The sequence below is a fragment of the Cebus imitator genome, unplaced genomic scaffold (assembly GCF_001604975.1).
Source record: "Cebus imitator isolate Cc_AM_T3 unplaced genomic scaffold, Cebus_imitator-1.0 Scaffold229, whole genome shotgun sequence".
Taxonomy (NCBI): Eukaryota; Metazoa; Chordata; class Mammalia; order Primates; family Cebidae; genus Cebus; species Cebus imitator.
In genome coordinates, this window is record NW_016107544.1 from 1558724 (window position 1) to 1584886 (window position 26163).

Sequence of the window (26163 nt, forward strand, 5' to 3'; positions counted from 1 at the left end):
CCTGGTGGAGGGTAGCTGTTCCTCCCCAACCCCAAACTTGGCCTAGTACCTGCTGGTGAGTCTTGTGCCTATCAAATGCTGAATGAACGGAGTGTTTAGAAGTGAGGATCTCCTGAGCAGCTTCTTCCTGTGACTGAGATGGTGGATAAAGGGCTTTTCTGGGACCTCTCCATTTATTTCCATGTCTCCTAAAGCAGCAAGCACATGGCTATACTCAAGAGAACGTCCCTGTCTACATTCCCATTTTACGGCTGTGCTGTTGACAATACCCTCAGACCCAGGTTGCAGACACTCTTCTTTGAGGAGGGGAGGAAAGCACCCAGCTCACAGCAGGTGTTTATGAATCCTTCCTGGCAGCTTCAGAGTCCATTCGGTCTGTCCCATTATATTGTGTTTAAAAACTTAAACACATTGAATTGCGAATCCCATGTTGCCTTAGTACACAAACTATAACTCTTCTCGGAAAGCTTCTCACACAGGCAAGGGCAGACTTACCTTCTTTTAAAATTAGCATATTAAAATTGGTTTTCTGGGAACCTCTAGCATCCCCTCCCACCATAGATTACAAGTATTGATGACATACTATTATTGTTTTTTTTGATTGGGGGATATGTGCGTTAACAAAGAAAAGTTCTGTCGCCCAAGCTTGTAAATTAGATGATTTTGTCCTGGGGTGTGCAAATCGACTTTCTCCATCAGGCAGCGCTTTGATCGGGGGCTGTGTGACAATGGCCACCTACACAGAAGCCTTTCTCTCCCCTCTCAGTTTCTACAGCTAAATGGTTGCTGTGGCGAGGCCCATCTTTTCAGCTGGGGGAGATGCTTGTCTTTACAAGTTAGCTTTCTGCTCCCCCCACCCCACCCCAAAGAAAGGAGGCAAGCAAGAGGGAGATTAGGAAGAAGGAGGTAGAACAAGTGGAGAGGTGGGGGGTTGGGTGGGGGGAGCGAGATGACAGGAAAAGGACAGAAAGCTGGGCAGCAGGGGTTCTCTCTGTTTGCTGCTTTTGGCAGGCATACTCGGTGCCTTTTTATATTCTGCACTTGATTTGGAGATGTTCCCTTTTCCCTTGATAGATCAGCTTCAGGCAGCCAAGCTCAGCAGTGTTCTGCTACTAGCCTGCAGCAGCTTTCTTCATTTTCTGTACAAAGAGAGAGGGAGGAGGGAAGGAGAAAAACGAGGGAGATCGAGGACAGTGTTGAGACAACACCACCTCAAAGGTGCGCAGTGTGCGGCCAGGAAATAAATTACCACTTCTTCTCTGATCCAGGCCGTTTGACTCCCTTTCCCCCCCACCTTTCCTCCCTCCCACCTCCTTTCCAATCTTACTTTTTTAAATTTTCAACTCCCTTCTGTTTAGATTCTACTTTTTATTCCTTGAGTTGGTCTCTCCCCTCCCCACCTCAGAGGGCTGCTTTTTTTTTTTTTTTTTTTTTTTTTTTTTTTTTTTTTGAATTTTTTTAGACAACTTTTTTTGATTTTTGATGTTTGACAACAGTCTTTGAAGATTTTCTACTTCAGAGTAGCTACTGATGGGCTGGTTGTACTACAGAGAGAACAAGCAGGGCCTCTCGGAGTGCGACCAACTGCTCCTGCCCAAGGCAAACGCTGGTGGGGACCATGGCTCTCCATGAGGCCATGGCGCTAGCGCATATAAGTCCCAAGCAGCCCAGGCCGCTTTGCCATCCACTCTCCACCCGAGCATCGGTTTGCGGTGCGCAGCGCCTGGCGCGGGAAGCTCCGGCCAAGCCACTGCCTGCCCAGCGTGCTGAACGTGCTTCCTCCCTTTCCTTTCCACATCCAATAGAGAACCCACCGCCTGCCCAAGGAGATGACCCCCGTGGAACCCGCCACCTTTGCGGCTGAACTGATATCGAGGCTGGAGAAGCTGAAACTGGAGCTGGAGAGCCGCCACAGCCTGGAGGAGCGCCTGCAGCAGATCCGAGAGGTAACGTGGCCTAAGCTTTCTCCCTGCTTCTGCCCGAGGGGTGCACGCAAGTATGAGTGTGCTCATGCGGATTGCATGAGGGCGTGCGCATGCGCATGGGTTCTTTGCGCATGCGCTGCGCTGTGTAAGGATGTGCTCACGTGCGTGGGGTGAGCGCACATGTGTCTGGGTTACATGCGCATGCGTGTGGGTGTGTGCATGAGCCTGGGTTGTGTGTGTGTGAGCCTGGGTTGTGTGTGCGTGAGCCTGGGTTGTGTGCTTGTGTGTTTGGGTTGTCTGAAGGTGTGCACATGCACCTGGGTTGCTTGCGTAGGTAGGTGGGTTGCGTGGGGGGTGTGTGCATGCGTGTGGGTTGCGTGCGAGTGTGCGGGTTCCATGAGGATGTGCACATGTGCATGGGTTGCGTGCGGGTGTGCACGTAGGCGTGGCTGTGGGCGTGCACATGGGTGTGCGTGCTCCTGCATATGGGGCCGAATGTTGCAACCCCAGGGCCTCAGGGACCCTCCTGCTTTCTGGGTCACTTCCCCTTCTGACGTCTTCCCTTTCAGGATGAAGAGAAGGAGGGCTCCGAGCTTACACTCAGTTCGCGGGAGGGGGCACCCACGCAGCACCCCCTCTCCCTACTGCCTTCCGGCAGCTACGAGGAGGACCCGCAGACGATCCTGGACGACCACCTGTCCAGGGTCCTCAAGACCCCTGGCTGCCAGTCCCCGGGCGTAGGCCGCTACAGTCCCCGCTCCCGCTCCCCGGACCACCACCACCACCACCCGCAGTACTACTCCCTGCTCCCGCCTGGTGGTAAGCTGCCTCCCGCTGCCGCCTCACCAGGCGCCTGCCCCCTCCTCGGGGGCAAGGGCTTTGTGACCAAGCAGACGACGAAACATGTCCACCACCACTACATCCACCACCACGCCGTCCCCAAGACCAAGGAGGAGATCGAGGCGGAGGCCACGCAGCGGGTTCACTGCTTCTGCCCTGGGGGCTCTGAGTATTACTGCTACTCGAAATGCAAAAGCCACTCTAAGGCTCCGGAAACCATGCCTGGCGAGCAGTTTGGGTAAGTGCTGGGCAGCCCGCAGTGTCCTGTGTGGGGCTTGTCTCCCAGCCAGGTCCCTGGGCAGGTGTGAGGTGGGAGCCACATCACAGGCATTTAGTTTCTAAGAGGGCGGCAGAGGGCACGGCCGGGTGAGGGTGTGGTGAGCAGGTGCATGGGTCTTTCGTGTCATCGCCCCGTGCTTGCTGCATTATCTGATTCTAGGAGTCCCGGAGATTTAACCGGGTCTCTGGGTTGGGTGTGGTTCTTGGTTCCCCACAGCGGCAGCAGAGGCAGTACTTTGCCCAAACGCAATGGGAAAGGCACGGAGCCTGGCCTGGCTCTGCCCGCCAGGGAAGGAGGGGCCCCCGGCGGAGCCGGGGCCCTGCAGCTTCCCCGGGAGGAAGGAGACAGGTCGCAGGATGTCTGGCAGTGGATGCTGGAGAGTGAGCGGCAGAGCAAGCCCAAGCCCCATAGGTAAACACCGCTTGCCGCCCTGCGGCCGCGAGGGTCATGGGCACTCATTACGGAGGTATTGTGGGAATGGCTATTTTTGCAGTCTGCCGAATACGAATGTGACTGTTTGCTCCTGCCATCTTAATATTAAACGTAGGACTGAGCAGACCACAAAAATGTCATGTTTTGGCACTGACCCCTGTTCGTGTTATGGTAGTTATTTTTTTTCTTCTCTCTCTCTGAGCAGAATAGACAAGTTTCTATTGAAGTCACATTTTCCAGTTCTTCTAACCCAGTTTCTTTCCTTCTGTTTTCTCTCTGCTCATTCCTTGTTTAGTGCCCAAAGCACAAAAAAGGCCTACCCCTTGGAATCTGCCCGCTCGTCTCCGGGCGAACGAGCCAGCCGGCACCACCTGTGGGGGGGCAACAATGGGCACGCCCGCACTGCCCCCCGTGCCCACCTGTTCACCCAGGACCCTGCAATGCCTCCCCTGACCCCACCCAACACTCTGGCTCAACTGGAGGAGGCCTGTCGCAGGCTTGCTGAGGTGTCTAAGCCCCCAAAGCAGCGGTGAGTGGAAGTGAGGGGTGGTAGGTTGAGGCAGGGATTGGGTTTGAGTGGAGAAGGAAGTCTGTGGCTAATGGGGAGGGCCTCTTTTTCTGCCTGGGTTTCAAACCCTTCCAAGAGAGAAAGAATTACTTCTGGATGAGTAAGAGTCTCCTTTCTAGCTTCTAGAAATTGTTTCCTTGAGTTAATGCTCATTCTACCAGAGTCAAGCCAGAATCTGTTAGGCGAGTTATGCCTAGGTTTGGGAGCATGAATTTGAGTAATTCCTTACAAGTCCCATTTCTTACTAATGTCTTGATTGTTTAAGGCTGACTAGCTGAGCGGATAAGAAGCCATGAGGGTGGCGGATCAGGAGCCCTCAGCCCTTTACTGGAGTGGACAGTGTCCCATGCCAGGCTCCCTGAGGGGCATAGAATGGCTATCCCAAGACATCTTCCTGGCCTCTTCAGCCACTTTTAACCCAGGGACTTGGTTGGGTCTCAATAGGGATGGAAGTCAGGTTCGTGTCTCTTCAAGAGACCAAAGAGTAATTTTCTGTCAGCTCCTCAACTGCTCTGGGGACAATAGTGCACCTCTAAATCCCTCACCCTGGCTGTGTCCTCAGGTGCTGCATGGCCAGTCAGCAGAGGGACAGGAGTCACTCGGCCGCTGTTCAGGTGGGAGCCACGCCCTTCTCCAATCCAAGCCTGGCTCCAGAAGAGTGAGTGTCTTTATCTGGCATTATGAGATCTGCTGAGTGGTTTATGTTTCAGAGTATTCGCTGTCTGGAGTTTGATTTTTATGAAAATTTTTTTGGTATTTAAAATCACCTTGATTTTTAGTGCTAGTGATGAGGAACAGTAAACATAGATGTCGCCATCCATGGGAAAACCTGTCCTACCGAGAGATGCGTCATAGCAAAAGTTTTTCTGGTCATAAGCAAATCTGTCAAAAACTGGGACACGAAGCCATTAGCAGAAGGGTAGAAGGGACCTCAAATTCAGCTGGAAAAGTTGCTCCATTCAACTTGCAAGTTAGTAGCACTGGAAACATTTGTAACCCCTGAGCAGAAAGATCATTCTCCACTGTGGCAGAGATGGTCAGGGACCATCCTTGTGTTTTCGCTTGGGGAAGTTGGGCAGTGATTCTTTTTGTAAATTTAGTCTCTTTCAAAGTAGATTGAGAAGCCTGCTCAGTTTAATTATAGGGTGGCACAATTAAAAAGAAATCTGCTAAAGAGATCTAAAATGCTCTAAAGAAAGTTTTGTTTCTTAGTTTCTTCATCCTGAGCAGTGAGCAATACTTGAAGTCCACAATAGGCCCCCCGCCCTGGACCCTGGACGCTTTCATTGTTTTAATTGGTTGACCGTAAGTGTATCAGCTGTCTGGGTCCGGCCCAGCTGCTTTTTTTCCTTTTTTTTTTTTTTTGGAGACGGAATCCCGCTCTTCTGCCCAGGCTGGAATGCAGTGGAGCAATCTTGGCTCACTGCAACCTCTGCCTCCGAGGTTCAGTGATTCTCCTGCCTCAGACTCTGGAGTAGCTGGGATTACAGGTGCCCACCACCATGCCCAGCTCATTTTTTGTATTTTTAGTAGGGACGAGGTTTCACCATGTTGGCCAGACTGGTCTCAAACTCTTGGCCTCAAATGATCCGCCCACCTGAGCCTCCCAGAGTGCTGGGATTACAGGTGTGAGCCACCACGCCCAGCCAGCAGCTTTTTTTTCAAGCCACTCTGCAAACTCTCAGAACAAATGGGGACGTGAACATCACTGTGGGATAACCCCCGTTAGTTGTTCTCATTCTGCGGGAATAAGGGGTGGGCTTTAGACATTCAGAGTTCATGCCATCCTCAGGGCTGTCCTGCTCTGCTTTGTCTCTTCAGCACTGTCAGTCCAGGTGAGACCCAGCATCTCTTTGATAATTTCTCTTCTCTCATCTTCTTGAGGAAGTACCCCATGATGCTAAGCTGAAAGAGCCTGCTGTATGCCTTCCTTTGGTGGCAGTGGGGAAATGGTATCACTCTGTGTAGCCAAAAGGAAAGCATCCTTTTCTGCGTGCTCCATGCAAAGCGTGTAGGGTTGGCCTGCGTGTCCCCCAGAGCTGGCTGCCTCTGGGATGTAGGGCTCTGCCCCAGCCCCCACTTGGGGCTTACAACTGCAGCCCTAGCGTTCAGCTACCCTGCCACTTGTGCACATGTGTGCACGTTTGTATTTGCTTTAGATATGTGTCTGCTTTAAAATGCTGAACTTGTTCCACTCTGTCTTATTTTCAGTCACAAAGAGCCAAAGAAGCTGGCAGGTGTCCACGCGCTCCAGGCCAGTGAGTTGGTTGTCACTTACTTTTTCTGTGGGGAAGAAATTCCATACCGGAGGATGCTGAAGGCTCAGAGTTTGACCCTGGGCCACTTTAAAGAGCAGCTCAGCAAAAAGGGAAATTATAGGTAAGAGTCCTGTGGCTTTTTTCTGCTCTCAGTTTGTTTGCTCAGAGCCAAGAGCCAGAGCTTGGAGCCGCTCCCCTGGTTGAGCAGACCTGGGCGGGGCAGGGTGGGAGGGGGCTGTGCAGGCGCTGGGGGAGGCTGCCGGTGACAAGTAGGCTCCTTCTCATTTCCTCTCTCCCCTCACCACCAGCAGCAATGATGAAGCAGCAGCTGCAAGAGGGAGGCTGCGTGGAGGGTTCTCTGGGGACCTGGCCATTTCCACCAGGTGAACCAGATTGAGGAGAAAAGGAGTATCTCAATAGGGATGGAAGTCAGGTTCGTGTCTCTTCAGGAGGCCAAAGAGTAATTTTCTGTCAGCTCCTCAACTGCTCTGGGGACAACAGTGCACCCCTAAATCCCTCACCCTGGCTGTGTCTTGGCTTTGTCTTTGCTCCAACAGGAGGAGAGGGGCTCAGGCTACCCTGCAGAGGCTTTACTCGCAATGGAGCAGCCCTTGGGTGAGCAGGGTGGGAGGAGGAAAAAGAGGGACAGGCACACTTGATTAGGAGGAGGGAGTAGAAGCATGGCTCTTCTGCCTCGGGTTTAGGAGAGACCCTCACATTGAAGGCTCCAAATAGTCAGAGGCCCTGGCTGGGAAAAGTCAGCAGTGTTTTTCTTAGCCTGCCTTTCCACCTGGAGAGCTGCCTCCCTGGTTTTTATGGGCCATTTGAAGCAGGGATGCGCTTTTGTCCATAACTAAGAAGGGGCTGGACCTGTGGGTGGGCACAGGGTGAATAGGGCAGGCTCTTCTTCCTGCCCTGGGCCTCACTGCCTTCTCCCCTGCAGGGGCCTCAGGAAGGGAACTTCCGGGCCTCCTTACCTTGTCTGCAAAGTGGACAGAGGTGCCCTGGAGAAGATCCACGCTGACCTTTTAGGCCCTTGAGAGGATTCAGGAGCTGAGAATGAGGGCCAGCCCTAGGCCACTTCTGCATCTGTTGATCACTTTCCTGGTAATGAGCAGGTGATGGCTCTGCCTCAGTTCACCCGGGCCCCCCCTTAGCCCTCTCCATGGCCTGTAGCTCAAGAGAACATGTAGGTTCTGCTCCAGTTCTGTCTCAGCTTTAGGGCTTCAGGCCCGGACCAGAGTGAGATAGGGACACATTAGTTTAAGGAGGTGCTTGTTCTGGGGTCTACACTGAGAGTTCAGCTGTGTGCTGCAGGCCGGTGCGGGACCGCAACCCATGCCCAGTAGGCTTTAACCCAGTGCCGCCACCATAGCCAGGGGTGTGAGTGGAGAACTCTGACTAGCACTTAGTAACCTGCCAGGTGGGCACGGGCTCCTGGATGTGGGCGAGTCACCTGCGGGCTCTGAGACACCCTCCCCTCTAGAGCAGGCCCTGTGGAGTTTCACCAGCCACCTTCATCTGGGAGTGAGTTTGGGCAGGGGCTGGATTCTCTTCGCAGCGGGTGGGTGGAGGTTGGACTGAGCCCCTAGAGGTGATTGACCAGCAGGGTGTGTCGCTGGTCAATTCCCCTTTTACACCTGGGCAGAAACAATTGTGAAAAGGTGTCAAGGGGATGGGGGATAGGCCTGGCTGCTGCTGCTTTTATCTTGAAAAGACACAAGGTGAAGCTAATTACACAAGTGTGTCCCTCTGGGGATTCACTTGGATTTTGGCTTTGTCTTGGCTGGACTTGGAGAGGAGCTGCAGGTGACCCCGGGAGAGAAGCCTGTGGCGCTGGCAGAGGCGTGCAGGGAAGGTGCCTCCTTCAGCGGCTCTGGCCACCACATCTGGCTCTGATTTTTTTTTTTTTTTTTTCCTAAGGCACAGTTAATAAGCCTGGCTTTGAAGCCCTCCCTCCCCTCTAATGCACAAAGACTTGTACAAATGGTCAACTCTCAAAGACTCTCAAATTCTTTCCTGATTGGATCAGGCTGTGGGAAGGCCCTCCTAGCTGTCTTATCTCTGCAGGGCCAGAGCTGGACTCAGTGCCCTCCCGGGGGGATAGGGACACAGGGTGTCACGTCTCACCCTCTCAGCAGGGCTAGTGCTTCGACATCTCAATTTGTACAAATACATCCCCCCACCCTTCAAAAAAGTAAAAAAAAGACCCAGTGAGGTTGGGGCTGTGGGGCAGGGGTGGGAGGTGGGGGACCTGGGATGCGTTGAGTAATCTCAACATGGCAGGAGTTCAAAAAGCAAACAGGCCCTTCAGACACGCCAGATGCTATTGGTGCCAGATGTCAGAAGAAAGCAAAGTTTGCCACATAAAGCATGTTGCAGTGGAAAAGCCAGTTTCTTGGAGAAAATGAGGGCAGTGCAGTGTGTTTGAAGTCCTGGGGGTGGGGCCGAGAGAATGTGGCCTCTCTCCTCTCTGGAGGAGGTTGCAATTATGTAAAAGGTCGCCTCGTGTTTGCTCAGACATGCTGTGAAAGCCCAACTTGGTAAACCCCGGAGGGGTCGTTGGAGCTGGGGCCAAAGGGGTCTGATGGAGGGTGGTGTTGAGATTTGAGCCTCGTTTTTGGAAAAGTGACTCCCCCCACTGTCCCGGGTCTCCTGTGCACAGGGCCCCTCCCTATTTTCTCACTGTCTCCTCTCAGGCTCCCCTGAGAATTTTGACCCCTTGGCATGGAGCATCTTCAGCGCTGCCCAGTCAGAGCCATGCCGTTGTTCACCCTAATGCATTAGCTGGGTCAGGAATGCTGAAAACAAAGAACCTTGACTGAACCCAGCTGTTCACTGTATTTAGCCTTATCTCCTACGAAAGTATTTGGCTTGCCTTTATTAAAGAGGAAAAAAGTGGAGTTCTAACCAAGGGGAGTTAATTTTTTTCTTTTTAAAGAGAAAAGACAAAAACAAAGCCCAACCATAACCCTGAGACACAATTAAATGTTTGAAAGGTTCTCCCATCCCCCCAGGGGACTGTGACCTTCCCTCTGTGAGTGGCCTTTATGGGCTGGAAATGACAGCTTGCAGGGGCAAGTTTAATCCCTCTGAGAGGTCTCCCTTGGCTGGGGACAGGGAAGGAAGAGGCCCTTGCTTAATTTCCTCAGAAGGGGTTTGGGGGTGGGCCTGGCCTGAGAGGACGCTCCTAGGGAGAGGCCAGGCATTTGCATCTGTACAATTAAACAGCCTCAGAAGAAAGAGCGCTGGGGAGGGATAAAAGGAGTCTTTAATCAACGGGCATAATAGAAGGGCCTTTGGTGTTTGACCCTGGAGGGGTGGGATGGGAGAAGAGGCATGGAAATGGGGAGGAGAAGGGAGGGCATCATGGGCCAGTGCCGTCTGTTGGACCCTGGGAAGCTGCGCCGGGCTGGCTGGCTTCTCGTGTGGCTGTGCCAGGGCCATCCAGGAGCATTGCACTTGGGCCCTGAAGGATGGGAAGGCTGAGAGGCCGCGGGACTGCATAGCTATCGGGAAGTCTCACAGACCTCGGCAGGTTCCGGCTCTCCAGGTGGCAGGTTCAGGATGGCTGAACCTGGAGATAAGTCTGGAGTCTCTTTGAAGGACCCGCTTGGCTGCTACTGCAAAGGAACTGCAGGCATTTGTCCTTCCCGCCCGCCCCCCACCCCACCCCGCTGCTGAAAAAGTCTGGGAGAGAAAGCAGCAGCTCTGCTCTTCACAGTGTATGTGTGTCAGGAGCAGCAGAGGCGCTGGGCCGAGGATTGCAGGTGGCAGGCCCAGCCCAGACTGCCGCTCACAGCATGCCCTGCCTTCATCATCTCAGCCCACCTGCTTCGTGCGGTCTGGCCAGTCGCAGCTGCCGACTTAAAGCAGATGTGGGCAGGCAGCGTACGTGCACGCCTGCCATACCTAGTAGATTCCTAGGATACCTCAGTCCTCCATGTTGGCATGCTTTGCTTTTCAACAATGTGGAAAATGCAGTTTACCAAGAAGCTTTTCTGGTATTCCTTTTAAGGTATTACTTCAAAAAAGCAAGCGATGAGTTTGCCTGTGGAGCAGTTTTTGAGGAGGTCTGGGACGACGAGACAGTGCTCCCGATGTATGAAGGCCGGATTCTGGGCAAAGTGGAGCGGATCGATTGAGCCTTTGGGGTCTGGCTTTGGTGAACTGCTGGAGCCGAAGCTCTTGTGACCCGTCTTGGCCGTCAGCAACTGCGACAAAACATTTTGAAGGAAAATTAAACCAATGAAGAAGACAAAGTCTAGGGGAGAATCGGCCAGTGGGCCTTCGGGAGGGTGGGGGGAGGTTTATTTTGATTATTCATGAGCTGGGTACTGACTGAGATAAGAAAAGCCTGAACTATTTATTAAAAACATGACCACTCTTGGCTATTGAAGATGCTGACTGTATTTGAGAGACGGCCATACATAATATATGACTTCCTGGGGATCTGAAATCCATAAACTAAGAGAAACTGTGTAGAGCTTACCTGAACAGGAATCCTTACTGATTATTTATAGAACAGCTGATTCCCCCATCCCCAGTTTATGGATATGCTGCTTTAAACTTGGAAGGGGGAAAGAGGAAGTTTTAATTGTTCTGACTTAAAACTTAGGAGTTGAGCTAGGAGTACGTTCATGGTTTCTTCACTAAAAGAGGAATTACGCTTTGCACTACGTCTCTCCAAGTCAAGACAGACTTTTTAAAATGGTGCCCTACCATTGACACATGCAGAAATTGGTGCATTTTTTTTCCCCCTATGCTGCTCTGTTTTGTCTTAAAGGTCTTGAGGGTTGACCATGTTGCGTCTCATCATCAGCATTTTGGGGGTTGTGTTGGATGGGGTGATCCGTTGCGGAGGAGGAGGCAGGGAACCTCACTCCTTGGGGCCCCAGGTTGATCCTGTGACTGAGGCTCCACCGCGGCTGAGGCCCGCCAGAGTCACTGCTGCGAGGTTCCAGCTGTGCTTTTGTGGAAATGACAGTTCCTTGGTCTTTTGGTTTTGGTTTTACATTAGTCATTGGACCACAGCCATTCAGGAACTACCCCTTGCCCCACAAAGAAACCAGCAGTTGTGGGGAGACCCAGCAGCACCTTTGCCCCAGACACCTTCATTTTGATGTTCGGGTTTTTGTGTTAAGTTAATCTGTACATTCTGTTTGCCATTGTTACTTGTACTAGACATCTGTATATAGTGTACGGCAAGAGAGTATTAATCCACTATCTCTAGTGCTCGACTTTCAATCAGTACAGTACCTGTACCTTGCACGGTCACCCGCTCCGTGCGTCGCCCTATATTGAGGGCTCAAGCTTTCCCTTGTTTTTTGAAAGGGGTTTATGTATAAATATATTTTATGCCTTTTTATTACAAGTCTTGTACTCAATGACTTTTGTCATGGCATTTTGTTCTACTTATACTGTAAATTATGCATTATAAAGAGTTCATTTAAGGAAAACTACTTGGTACAATAATTATTGTAATTAAGAGATGTAGCCTTTATTAAAATTTTATATTTTTCAAAACATGGGCCTTGTCTTTGAATCCCCAGGGTTGGAGCGGGGCTGAGGGGTTCTTTCATGTGTAGACACCTGTGCTTGATTGCCCACCTTGCCCAAGTCCGTTTTTGACCTTCAGCCCTCACTTGATCCGGACCCGCAGGGAGGTTTTGTAAAATCATTTCCTCATATCACCTGTCTGCTGCCTGAGGCTTTTCTTGCCTTGGAGCTGGCTGTAGATAACATCTCCTTTTATCTACAGCCTGCTCCAAGGCAAGAGGAAGGTGGGGTCCTCTTCCCTCCACCAACTCCATTCAGCCTCTTCCTCCTAGACAGATTGCCTCCAGCTGGCCAGCTAGATGCAGGAACCAGGGGATGAGATAAGGGTCTCCCAGGAGTATTTGTAGCGCAATAGGTGTCTCCCAGGTGAAAGCCCTTCAGCAGATGGTTTCATAGACCTGGAACGTCCACGTGGGGCCAATGCTCTTAGAACTCAAAGCTAGCCAGGCACTCTCCCCATTCTGGGAGGTGATCAACAAAACTGACTTTTTTTTTTTTTTTTTTTTTTTTTTTTGAGGCAGAGTCTCACTCTGTCGCCCATGTTGGAGTGCAGTGGTGTGATCTCAGTTCACTGAAGCCTCCTCCTACTGGCTTCAAGCAATTCTGCCTCTGCTTCCCAAGTAGCTGGGATTACAGGCACCTGCCACCATGCCCAGCTAATTTTTGCATTTTTAGTAGAGATGGCGTTTCACCATATTGGATAGGCTGGTCTCAAACTCTTGACCTCGTGATCTGCCTGCCTTGGCCTCCCAAAGTGCTGGGATTACAGGCATAAACTACCTCGCCCGGCCAACAAGGCTGACTGTTAATCCCATCCGACCTTTTTATCCTGGACCATCGGTGAGGCTCAGGGCTGGTCGGGTGTCGGGAACATAGCAAGCAGGTGGTTCAGGAGGAGGTGACCAGGGCAGCTTCTGCACTGCTCATTGGACAGGTGTTCATATGTGGCTGGGGACCTCAGCAGGCAGGCAGTTGCCCACTCAACAAACGTGCCCTCCCTGTACCCAGAGCACTTGCCATGCCAGGCCATACTTCAGATCTGGGAAAGCAGGTCTTTTTAGTGGAGTTCTTGTTACCCTCCAAGAAGCCGAGGGTGTGAGGGCATCTGGTGAGAGGCTGGAGGAGCTCTCTGACTCCTTGAACTGCCCCCTAACTAAGCAGGCTGCTGTGCCCTTCCCTCCTGGCTGGAATGGGGGCTCACACCAGGGTTTCCACCCACTTGAAGACTTGTAAGCTGCTTCCCAAGACGAAAGGATAGAGATGCAGCCTATGGTGTGTGGCGAGGACTGCGGTGTGTGGATGGCTTTTCTTCCTTATCGTCAGGCCTCTTGACTGAGAATGGTGAGGGTGGGGCTTGGGCCTCAAACTGGACCGAAGGCCCAGCACCACCACCCTCTGGGTGCTGTGAGCGGGTTCCTGGCATCTTGTAAGTTGCGTTTGTGGGAGAAAGAACTGGACTAGTTGATCACTCATGTTTCTACCTTCTGTTTTCATTCTTTTTTTTTTTCTTTTTGAGTCAGTCTTGCTTTGTCATCCAGGCTGGAGTGCAGTGACATAATCTTGGCCCACTGCAACCTCCACCTCCTGGATTCAAGAGATTTTCATGCCTCACCCTCCCAATTAGCTGGGATTACAGGTGCCCACCGCTATGCCCGGCTAATTTTTGTACTTTTTGAGTAGAGACCGGGTTTCGCCATGTTAGCCAGGCTGGTCTTGAACTCCTGAACTCAGGCAATCAGCCCCCTTTGGCCACTCAAAGTGCTAGAATTACAGGCGTGAGCCACCACACCCAGCCCGTTTTCATTCTTCAACCTTTTTTTTGTTCTTTTGGAGACAGAATCTTGCTTTGTTGCCCAGGCTGGAGTAGAGTGGTGTGATCTCAGCTCACTGCAACCTCTGCCTCCCAGGTTCAAGTGATTCTTATGCCCCAGCCTCCCAAGTAGCTGGGATTACAGGCAAGTGCCACCGTATCCAGCTAATTTTTGTGTTTTTAATGGAGACTGGGTTTTGCCATGTTGCCCGGGCTGGTCTCAAACTCCTGGCTTCAAGTGATCCGCCCACCTCGGCCTCCCAAAGTGCTAGGATTACAGGCATGAGCCACCACACCTGGCCCCTCTTAAACTTTAAGTATACAATACAATAATGTTAACCGTAGGGACAGTGTTGCACAGCAGATTTCTGGAACTTACTTATCTTGCATAATTGAGACTTAATGCACATTGACCAGCAACTCATTACCCCCTCACTCCAGCCCCCGACAACTACCATTTGACTCTCTAATTCTTCGAAGTTGACCTGGATACCTGTGTAACTGGAATCCTGCAGTATCTGTCAATCTGTGCCTGGTTGATTTCACTTAGCACAATGTGCTGTAGGTTCATTCATGTTGTCACAAATGGCGGGATTTTCCTCTTTTTTAAAAAAAAATTTTTTTAATTTTTATTTTTTGAGATGGAGTCTCGCTCTGCTGCCCAGGCTGGAGTGCAGTGGCAAGATCTCGGCTTGCTGCAACCTTTGCCAACTGGGTCCAAGTGATTCTCCTGCCTCAGCCTCCCGAGTAACTGGAATTACAGAAGAGTGCCACCATGCCCGGCTAATTTTTGTATTTTTAGTAGAGATGGGGCTTCACCATGTTGACCAGGCTGGTCTTGAACTCCTGACCTCAGATGATCCACCTGCCTCGGCCTCCCAAAGTGCTGGGATTACAGGCGTGAGCCACCATGCCAGGCCGATTCATCTTTTTTTAAAAGTGAATAGTATTCTGTTGTGTATTTATGCCATATTTTCTTTATCCATGAATTCATTGATGGACACTCTGGTCATTTCCACTTCTTGGCTAGTGTGAATAATGCTGCAATAAACATGGGAGTGCTAATATATATATATATATATATATATATATATGTATATATATATATTTTTTTTTGAGATGGAGTCTCACTCTGTCACCCAGCCTGGAGTGCAATTTACCTCAACCTCCACCTCCTGGATTTAAATGATTCTCCTGCCTCAGCCTCTCAAGTGGCTGGGATTACAGGCACCCCCACCATGCCTGGCTAATTTTTTGTATTTTTAGTAGAGACAGGGTTTTGCCATGTTGGCCAGGCTGTTCTTCAACTCCTGGCCTCAAGTATTCCATTTGCCTCGGCCTCCCAAAGTGCTGGGATTACAGGCATGAGCCACCACGCCTGGCAACACCTTGATTTCAGTTATTTTGGATAAATACCCAGAAGTGGAATTGCTGAATCATACATAGGGCAGTTCTATTTTCGATGTTTTGAGGAGTCTCCGTACTGTTTTCCATAGCGGTTGTACCACTTTGCACTCCCACCAACAGTATACATGAGTTCCAATCTCCCCATACCCCCATCAACACTTGTCTTGTTTCTTGTGATAACAGCCCTCCTAATAGGCATGAGATGATACCTCGTTGTGATTTTGATTTGCATTTCCCTGATGGTTAGTGACACTGAGCATCTTTTCATATACCTGTTGACCATTTGTATGTCTTTGGAGAAATGTCTATTTTTTAAAAATATATATTTTATTGCACTTTAGGTTCTGGGGTACATGTGCAGAACATGCAGGATTGTTACATAGGTACATACATGGCAATGTGGTTTGCTGCCTCCATCCCCCCATCACCTATATCTGGCATTTCTCTCCATGTTATCCCTCCCCAACCTCCCTACCCCCTGCTGTCCCTCCCCTAGTCCCCCCCAACAGACCCCAGTGTGTGATGCTCCCCTCCCTGTGTCCACGTGTTCTCATTGTTCAACACCCGCCTATGGGTGAAAACATGCAGTGTTTGATTTTCTGTTCTTGTGTCAGTTTGCTGAGAATGATGGTTTCAGATTCATCCATGTCCCTACAAAGGACACTGATGCATCGTTTTTTATGGCTGCATAGTATTCCATGGTTGTATATATGTCACATTTTCCTTGTCCAGTCTATCATTGATGGGCGTTTGGGTTGGTTCCAGGTCTTTGGTATTGTAAATAGTGCCACTATGAACATACGTGTGCATATGTTTTTATAACAGAATGATTTATAATCCTTTGGATATATAACCAGTAATGGAATTGCTAGAATCTTCTAGAATTTCTATGTCTAGGTCCTTGAGGAATCACCACACTGTCTTCCACAATGGTTGAACTAATTTACATCCCACCAACAGTGTAAAAATGTTCCTGTTTCTCCACATCCTCTCCAGGATCTGTTGTCTCCAGATTTTTTAATGATCGCCATTCTAACTGGCATGAGGTGGTATCTCAATGTAGTTTTGATTTGCATTTCTCTAATGACCAGTGATGATGAGCATTTTTTCATATGTTTGTTGGCCTCATATATGTCTTCTTTTGAAAGTGTCTGTTCATATCCTTCACCCACTTTTGAATGGGTTGTTTGTTTTTTTCTTGTAAATCTGTTTTAGTTCTTTGTAGATTCTGGGTATTAGCCCTTTGTCAGATGGGTAGATTGCAAAAATTTTTTCCCATTCTGTTGGTTGCCGGTTCACTCTAATGATTGTTTCTTTTGCTGTGCAGAAGCTCTGGAATTTAATTAGATCCCATTTGTCTATTTTGGTTTTTGTTGCCAATGCTTTTGGTGTTTTAGTCATGAAGTCCTTGCCTATGCCTATGTCCTGAATGGTTTTGCCTAGGTTTTCTTCTAGGGTTTTTATGGCGTTAGGTCTTATGTTGAAGGCTTTAATCCATCTGGAGTTAATTTTAGTGTAACGTGTCAGGAGGGGGTCCAGTTTCTGCTTTCTGCACATGGCTAGCCAGTTTTCCCAACACCATTTATTAAACAGGGAATCCTTTCCCCATTGCTTGTTTTTCTCAGGTTTGTCAAAGATCAGATGGTTGTAGAGAAATGTCTATTTTTTTTTTTTTTTTGAGACAGAGTCTCGCTCAGCCTCCAACGTTGGAGGGCAGTGGTGCGATCTTCGCTCACTCAACCCACCCTCCAAAAGTGCTCCCAAAGTGCTAGGATTACAAAGTGCTACAATTACAGGTGTGAGCCACCACACCCAGCCAAGAAATGTCTATTAAAGTCTTTAACCCAGCCAGGTGAGGTGGCTCACACCTGTATTCCCAGCATTTTGGGAGGCTGAGGCGGGCAGATTACCTGAGGTCAGGAATCTGAGACCAGCCTAACCAACATGGAGAAACCCCACCTCTATTAAAAATACAAAATTAGCTGGGCATGGTGGTGCACGCCTGTAATCCCAGCTACTTGGGAGGATGACACACGAGAATCGCTTGAACCTGGGAGGCAGAGGTTGCGGTGAGCCAAGATTGTGCCACTGCACACCAGCCTGGGCAATGAGCAAAACTCCATCTCAAAAAATAAAAATTTTTAAATAAAGTAAAAATGAAAAATAAAGTGTTTAACCCATTTAAAAATTGGGTTATCATAACACTTTGGGGAGCCAAAGCAAGGGAATTGCTTGATCCCAGGACTTCACCAGACTGGTCAACACAATGGGACACCGTCTCCAATTAAAAAAAATTAATTGGGTCATTAGATTTGTTGTTAACGAGTTGTAGGAGTACTTAGATATTTTGGAACTGTATATTTCTACCTCTTCTAAACCGGGTCCTATTTTTGTGCTTCTCTCTCATATTAACAACTAGGGGCTCCAATCCCATGTGGATGTGCTTCTGGGAGTTGAGAGCCCTTGAAATCGTTCACAGCATCACTGGAGAATGTCTTCCTCTGAGGCAAGGATCTGTATTTTTTATTAGATTCTTAAAGGGATTTGTGCCTCCAAAGAATATGCTAAAACCCTAGGCTGTCACCTTGACTATCAGCTTCTCTCCTCCTTGTCCCCAAGTCATTTAAGACCCAACTCTTCCAGAACCCTTCCCCCCCTCCCCCAGGCTCTCCCTAGTGTGGTCTGAGGACCATGACAGCGGACTCACGTGGGAGCCTGATAGAGTCAAAGGCTCACCCCATTCCATTGGATGGACGGGACCTATGTGTTTCCTGCCTCTCTGGGGACTCGTGTGCACACCAGTGTCCTGTTGCCTTAATCCCACTCTGATCATCCTCTTCTTCATCTCCAGCTTCAAGTCATAATTTTGTCTTCACTTCTTGAGCTTTTCTGTATGTTCCGCCTTATTTATCTGATTAATTCATAACCAGATGATCAGAGGTCAGTAGCAGACGGGGATACCTGGGTTTGAGTCCACTCAGGGCTGGGCCGTGTAGTGAGCCACCATTTCCTCATCTGTTCAATGAGGATAATATGTGAGTCCTCTGACTAGAGTGGCTGTGATGGTGACATGGGTGAGGATCTCAACCACTTGTTACCATTTGCTCCTCGTATGGAATCCGTTCTCACAGACTTCCTGCTGTACCACCTGGGGGCTGCCATCTGCTCTCTTCCCCAAGGTAGTAGAAGAGTGAGTTTGCCACTTGCTTCATTTGCAAACAGACTTGCAGCTGGAGCCAGCCTTTGGACGCAAAGCATCTGTAAATTTTTATTTATCAAGTCCAAGGCCTTACAGTACTTGGAAATTCTCTGTGGGCAAGCAGCCAGGATGACAGTTTATGTGGGAGGGTCTGAAATGTTGGATTTTGGGGGAAAATCCCATTTTATTCTCCCCACTCTAGAAAATTTTGGGGTCATCATCATGTTGTCAAAAAAGAAGGAAATTGGCAATTACCTCTGAGAAAATATTTTGGTCTACTTGAATAAAGTAGGCTCTACTCCGTGATTCAGGAAGTGAGTAGTGGCGATTTGGTTTAAACACAAAAACTGGCCAGGCGCAGTGGCTCACACCTGTAATCCCAGCACTTTGGGAGGCCTAGGCAGGCAGATCACGAGGTCAAGAGATTGAGACCATCCTGGCCAACATGGTGAACCCCATGTCTACTAAGAATACAAAAATTAGCTGGGTGTGGTGATTCGCGCCTGTAGCCCCAGATACTTGGGGGGCTGAGGCAGGAGAATCACTTGAACCTGGGAGGTGGAGGTTGCAGTGAACCAAGATCACGCCACTGCACTCCCGTCTGGGTGACAGAGTGAGACTCTGTCTCAAACAAACAAACAAAAACAAAAAACAAAAAACAATCACCAGCAAAAAAAAAAAAGTTTTTTTGTTTCTTTTTTAAAAGAGAGTCTTACTCTATCTCTCTGTCTTCCAGACTGCCGGCTGCAGTGCAATGGCACAGTCCTGGCTCACTGCAGCCTCAACCTCCTGGGCTCAAGTGATCATCCCAACTCACCTCAGCCTCCTGAGTAGCTGGGACTACATGTGCACACCTGGCTAATTTTTGAAAAAAAAAAAAAAAAAAAAAAAAAGGCATTTTGAGAAATGTTGGTTGTTATCAGAATTATTCCAGGGAGCAGGCCGCCTGCTTGGTACAGTCTCTGGGCCCAAACAGGGAGAATCAGCACAGAATCTTAGGTCTGGCAGCTTAGGAGACCTGTGTGTCGGGGGGACGTGTTTTAGACGGGTCTGCCCCAGGTGATAGCACTGCCCCTGAACCGGAGCTCCTCCACCTTGTCCAATGCCTAGTTTTGAAAACAAATCCTCTGTGCTCCATCCACACTGAACTTCTCATTCCCCTAAAACAGGAATCCCTAGCCCCTGGGCTGCAGATCTGTCCTGGTCTGTGTTCTGCTAGGAACCGGGCCACAGTGGGAGGTGAGGGGCGGGCGAGGGAGCCTTACTGTCTGAGCTCTGCCTGTCAGATCTGCAGTGGCGTTAGAGCCTCACACCCTGTTGTGAACTGCGCGTGCGAGGGATCTAGGCTTTGTGTTCCTTATGAGAATCTAATGCCTTGATGATCTGAGGTGGGACAGCTTCATCCCCAAACCATCTCTCCCACCCTGCCCTTGTCCGTGGAAAAATCGTCTTCCACGAAACCAGTCCTTGGTGCCAAAAAGTTTGAGGAGCACTGCCCTAAAGTGATTGGCTGCTCAGGACCTTTGTGTATGCAGCCGCTCTGCTGGGCACACGCCCTCCTTCACCCCTTCATACATTTGTCTCCTTTTAGCCTTCAGGTTTTGTCTCAAATGTCAGAGGTCTTCTCTGACCACGGGATGCATGTGCGTGGCCGTCTGATCCTCTCCATTGCAGAACTTCCTTTATTTATTTCCCAGCAGGTTCTGATTTGTAATGAACTTGTGATTATTTAATTGCCTGCTTATTTATCCATGAGACAGGGAGTAAATATATTTTATACACCACTGTGTAGGTAACACCCGCACAGGCCTGACACCAAAGATTAATTCAATATTTGTGGAATAGAAGCAGAAGAAGAAAATAAAAATCATTTATAGTGGTGTCACGTTGGATTAAGGTAACCCCTATTGACACCTGTTATGCCTTTGCTATTTCCTTCCACGCACACACACAAGACCATATACTCTATGTTATCTTTTTGTAACTGGCATTTTTCTTTTCTGTTTTTGTTTGTTTGGTTGGTTGGTTGGTTTGGTTTGGTTTGAGATGGAGTTTTGCTCTTGTTGCCAAGGCTGGAGTGCAATGGTGCGATCTCAGCTCACCACAACCTCCGCCTCCTGGGTTCAAGTGATTCTCCTGCCTCAGCCTCTGAGTAGCTGGGATTACAGGCATGCACCACCACGCTCAGCTAATTTTGTATTTTTTAGTAGAGACAGGATTTCAGCAGGTTGGCCAGGCTGGTCTTAAACTCATGACCTCTGGTAATCCGCCCACCTCGGCTTCCTAAAGGGGTTACAGGTATTGATCGACTTACGACCTATGCAACTTACGACCATTTGACTTTATGACCACAATCGCTAGCCACGACTGCTCTGCGTCTGGCAGTGCAAACGTTGCCCAGCTGGGCATACGACAGTGCGGACCAGCTTCCGGCAGCACTACCATCTCTGCATGCACCATTTCAACTGTACATATAGCCTACTCAACTTACGACCAAATCGTGTTACGACCGGTCTGCTGGTCCCAGTCGTGGTCGTAAGTCGAGCACTAGCTGTATAGGTATGGGCCACCGAGTGCGGCCTCATCTTAACTTGATTACACCTGCAAAGATCTTATTTCCAAACAAGGCCACATTCTGAGGTATTGGAGGTTAGGACCTCTCCATATCTTTTTGGGTGGACACAATTCAACCCATAACAATGATCTAGAGTGCTATCTGTCTCTGAACTGATAAAATTGTCACAGCTGTCATTTTCTCCATCCTAACAGAAAAAGGAAAGCACAGCTTTTCAAAAAGGCTTCTCCTGAAGCATCACCTCCAGGAGAAACTTACTACATTACCACTTGCAAGACATCAGCACTCTTCCCTACAAACCATCTCAGTAACTGCATTTCCCCTGCCTACCTCCCTTCACAAACCTGAGCAGGCTAAACCAGATTTTCTTGGATATACTCTCTCCTGGCTACTACACAGAGCTCTGGTTTTTTTTTTTTTTTTTTTGGAGACGGAGTTTCCCTCTATTGCTCAGGCTGGAGTCCAATGGTGAATCCCGGCTCACCGCAACCTCCGCCTCCAAATTCTCCTGCCTCAGCCCCCTGAGTAGCTGGGATTACAGGCATGTGCCACCATGTCCGACTAATTTTGTGTTTTTTTAGTAGAGACAGGGTTTCTCCATGTTGGTCATGCTGGTCTTGAATTCCTGACCTCAGGTGATCTGCCCACCTTGGCCTCCCAAAGTTCTGGGGTTATAGGTGTGAGCCACTGTGGCCGGCCTCTAGTTTTTATTTCTACTCTGCTTAAGCCAAACTGGAAAATCCAAGTTGCCTGTCTTTGCCCAGCTGAAGATGAAGTTAAGATCTGAGCCTTTCCCTCTATGCTCATGGAAGGCAAAACAGGATGAAACGCAGGAGATGCAATGGTTTCTCCAAAAACCATCTCTGTTACCAGGATATAAAACTCTGCAATAGGTCATTGGGAGAAACGATGAAATCTCTGTCTCCAAAGATTTCCAGGGAGATAATATAAAGCATTGAATCTTCTGTGGCTGTCAGACGTCCTCTGGCCTGGAGGCTGTATCTTCCACTAGCTGTCCGAATCTCTTTTTCTCTGGGATTCTGAGTCTGGCACAGGCCTGTGAGTGTGATGCCACCATATTTTTTCCAAGGGAAGGATTAACTACTGGGTTGCTTGGGGGTGGGAGTGGTCTTATTGACTCTTGGGGAGGGTTTCCTGTGCTGGCTGGGACCTTCATTTGTCAATTAAGTCTCAGCTCCCATCCCCAATCAGGCAGTGGGTGCATGGATGTCTATTTCCACTAGGGTAAAGTCATTTGTGATCATCAATTGTATAAATGATTTGTGGATCATTGTGGAGCCCTTGGCGAGCTGAAGACAGCAAGAAGCAATTAGTCTTCTGATCTACATGGTTTGTCAACATAAAAGGTTTGGGCTGACACGTCCTCCAGATGACACCCATTTCTTGGCATGGCTGAGATGGCCACAAGGCCTTTGTTGTTCATTCATCCTGCCTGAAGAAGCCCAGGAGGTGAGAGGAGGGGGAGGGATCCAAGCTTGGGGAGGATCACAGCTGCTGGACATCTGAGCCCTATTTCATCAGCAGCAGCCAGGCTCAGTGGGAACCATTGCTGGGGCTTCCTGGCTCAGCCTTAGCCCAGAGAGAGAGGGCCCCCTCCCAACCTCACTTTAGGGAGTAGGACTGCTTCAGCCACTGCTTCCAGGCAGCCAGAGGCCAATTATCCAGACTGAGGGATACCCAGGGTGAGCAGCAGAGACATGGCGAGGAAATAAAATAAATGGAAAAGTGGATTATGAGAATGAAAGATTGGCTTATACAGCATTTGATAGGAACAGTTTAGGGATTTTTTCCACTAACTGAATTTGTATTTTTCCTGACCACAAAAATAAAGTCATGGTAGAAAATTTGAAAAAAAACAACAACAACATAGGATTATGAAAAAGACAAAGAAACTCAACTGTAATCCCTGATACCTGGAGATACCATCTGATAATATTTTGGGGTATTTTCTTTCAATATATGATATCCTCTGTTGACCCAATGAAATGTTCTGAGCATCTCATAATTTTTCAGGATAAATCTCTCCATGTTGTTTCAAGCAGACTTTGTGGGCATTTCTGCAAAGCACCACCTCCATCCCTGTCTAGAACTACTCTGATTCCTCCACTTTTTTTTTTTTTTTTTTTTTTTTTTGAGATGGAGCCTCCCTGTGTCACCCAGGCTGCAGTGCAGTGGTGTGATCTTGGCCCACTGCAACCTCTGACCCCTGGGTTCAAGCAATTCTCCTGCCTCAGCCTCCTCAATTAGCTGGGACTACAGGCACATGCCACCACGCTCAGCTAATTTTCTTTTTTTGTATTTTTAGTAGAAATAAGGTTTCACCATGTTGGCCAGGCTGGTCTCGAACTCTTGACCTCAGGTGATCCGTCTGCCTTAGCCTCCCAAAGTGCTGGGATTACAGGCGTGAGTCACTGTGCCCGGCCCCTCCACTTTTTCTAACAAGAGGTATAGATAGCATAGCCTCTCCCACTTGGAGGCAGGAGGTAGGCTGAGCCAGGATAGGCTACTGACTCCCCAGGAATTGTATATCATCGACTTCTGAACTGGAACAGGATTTGGCTTGGAGTTCCTGCCTGCCTTGCCCTGCCCGCTTACCTATTGGGAGGTCCTGCCCCTTGGTCACCTGCTCGGCTTGTCTACTGCTTTCCTAGTTCCATTCCTCCATGCCTTCCACCTCTGTACAAGATCTGATGAGATCTTGTTTCTGATCCCAGTTTGTCTCCACCCTTTCATCCCTAATACACACTGTCTTCCCAGCCACCTCCCTCTAAGAATCTCCATACATGGCACCAGTGAGATGTGTTCTTGCAGTGGCTATCTGTTGGTTTAGCTGGTCCAGCATCCATGTTTTCACCTCTTGATGTCAACATCTTGGTATGCCTTTGGGGAACACCCTTCAGCTGCAAAGATGCTCACATGATCTGGAAGTAGAGCCCATCATTTTGGCTACTGTGATTGGTACCGGGAGGGTCATGTGACTTAAGTTGTACCAGTGAGAGTCAGACCTGGGATTTTCACCAGGAATGGAGAGAATGAGGTGCTCGCTTTCTGTTGCAGCTTCTGAAATGGGGTAACCCAATCCTTGGGCTTCTGGGGGTCGTGGTATGAAGAGCTCCTACCAGGGATTGAAGCCACCAAAGAGGAAATCGGAGCCTCAAGATGGCAGGGTGGGGGCAGAGAAAAAGATCCACTAAGTGCTATGCTTCACTTGGGTCCTTAGATTCAACTGCTGTAAAAGCCCAGCCTTGGTGGTCAATAAATCCTGTCATCTCTTTTTCTCTTCAGTCAATTTGCCTTGGGTTTTTGTCATGGCCAACCCAAATGATTCTGACTAATGATATAACTCCTGTCCTAGGGGTTGGGGGGAATCTATTCTCAAGGCCAGTTTGGATGTTCGGGAGCCCAAGTTCCTGGAGTTTCAGGTTCGTACACCACATGGGGAGAGATGATTAGAGAGGGGAAATTGGCCACTTTGGAATACAAGACAGGAGTGATTGAAGAGATGCTTCAAGTTCCAGTCACAGAGGATGCCACGTTGAGATGCTCACAACCAAAGTGTAGGGTCTATTGGGGCCTTTTAAAAAAGTGCTTCTAGGGCCAGGTGTGGTGGCTCATGTCTGTAATCCCAGCACTTTGGGAGGCTGAGGCGGGCGGATCACCTGAGGTTGGGAGTTCGAGATCAACCTGACCGACATGGAGAAACCCATCTCTACTAAAAATACAAAAAATTAGTCGAGCGTGGTGGTGCCTGCCTATAATCCCAGCTACTCGGGAGGCTAAGGCAGGAGAATCGTTTGAAATTGGGAGGCAGAGGTTGCAGTGAGCCGAGATCGAGCCACTGGACTCCAGCCTGGGACACAGAGCAAGACTCTGTTCGTGTGTGTGTGTGTGTGTGTGTGTGTGTGTGTGTGTGTGTCTGTGTTGGCAGGGGAAGTTGCTTGAATAAAACTTGTCTGCACATCCAGGGAGCTCCCCGGATGAAGGCCACTGCTGACCCGAGACCTCGGGGGGTGCTGGGGGTGGTCAGGAGGAAAGTGGTAATTCAGGGAGAGAGAACAGCTTGGGCAAAGGCAAGACGGCGGGGGCGGGGGGAAGAGGTGAGAGCTGAGGCTCTAAGGGCAAAGCAGGTGGTAAGGGTCGCCCTGGACTTTGCCAGGTTGGGGCCCCACCCAGACGAAGGGTGGGCGTCAGATTTTTTCTGGGAGAAGCAAACCCTAGTGGAGGCGCGGAAGACAGAGACCAATAGCCAGAGCTGCCTCCTAAACAGGTTTTCACTCCCCCTCCTTCCCCATTTTTCTTCCTCCTCCCCCCCATCCCTCTCCTTCCATTCTTTCCTCTCCCCATTCTCTGCCTCCCCCTTTCATCCCTCTCTGCCTTCCTCATCTCTCTTCCTCACTCTTCTTTCCCCTTCTTTCTTCCTCCCCTCCCCGCCCCGCTCCTTTTACCCTCTCTCCTCCCCTGCCCTCCTCTTCCTGCCCCCTTCTGCCTCCTTAGGGGCATAATCCCCCTGGGAGAGGAATGGAGCCTGCTCCTTGACCTCCAGCAGCCACAATCTCTCACAAGCTTATTTTGGCCAAGAGATGCCCCCGCCACCCCCATCCCCAGCCCCAGGAAGGGAGGCCCTGAGACATGAGAGCCAGGGGTGGGCCAGGGGAGCTGCCAGCCAAGAAGGGAAGTGAGGATTGAGCTGACTTTCTTGTTATTATTTTTCTCCCCTGGGGGCCACCAGCAGAGACTTCTGGGCTTGAAGTCTTTATAGATTCTCACTCCCTTGGCAACCCAGCGCTCCTGTCCAACCTGGAGTGTTTAATTACCAAGGAAAAGAATGATTTTTTTTTCCCTGAGAATCCATTTAATTATTTGATTGCACAGTAACCAAAGAGTGTGAGAGGCCTGTAGCCAGAAGGGACTTCAAAGCATTACCTTGATGTTGCTGAGTGGGGCATTAATGGGTTCTGAAGGCAGGCGATTGCTAAAGAGAGGGAAAGTATTCAAAGCGCCTCGCCATCCTGCCAGCAATCTCGAAAAATGCATAAACACTGGAATGCTCCGTCGGAGAGGGAAGGAGAGTTCAAAGGGACGGGGAGAGTTTTCATGTAAAGTTTGGAGTTTAAGGCGTGACTGTTGGCTATGGAGACTCAGCGTTTGAACTCTTGTTTATTAAAAACAGTTTCCCAGCCATTCAGCAGGTTCCCAAAGACAACAGAGAAATGCAGACTTTTGCAGGGAAGAAGGTTTAAAGGCTTCATTGATTCCTACCTAGGGTTTTCCCCGCCTGCTCTTTTGTGT

General features: G+C 49.5%; 1 protein-coding gene across 2 annotated transcripts in view; it reads left to right on the plus strand.

The window, feature by feature from the left end:
- AXIN2 (axin 2) overlaps positions 1-11829 on the plus strand; it is a 33283-nt gene extending 21454 nt beyond the window's left edge. The window contains exons 5-11 of one of the 2 annotated variants that reach the window (XM_017497326.2): positions 1806-1946; positions 2495-3003; positions 3262-3456; positions 3773-4006; positions 4608-4703; positions 6257-6424; positions 10322-11829. In XM_017497326.2, the coding sequence (XP_017352815.1) occupies positions 1806-1946; positions 2495-3003; positions 3262-3456; positions 3773-4006; positions 4608-4703; positions 6257-6424; positions 10322-10448 (1470 nt within the window). In that variant the 3' untranslated portion in view covers positions 10449-11829. The remainder of the gene's footprint in view (positions 1-1805; positions 1947-2494; positions 3004-3261; positions 3457-3772; positions 4007-4607; positions 4704-6256; positions 6425-10321) is intronic. The other variant, XM_017497330.2, reaches the window with a different exon arrangement.
- The last annotated feature ends 14334 nt before the right edge of the window (positions 11830-26163 follow it).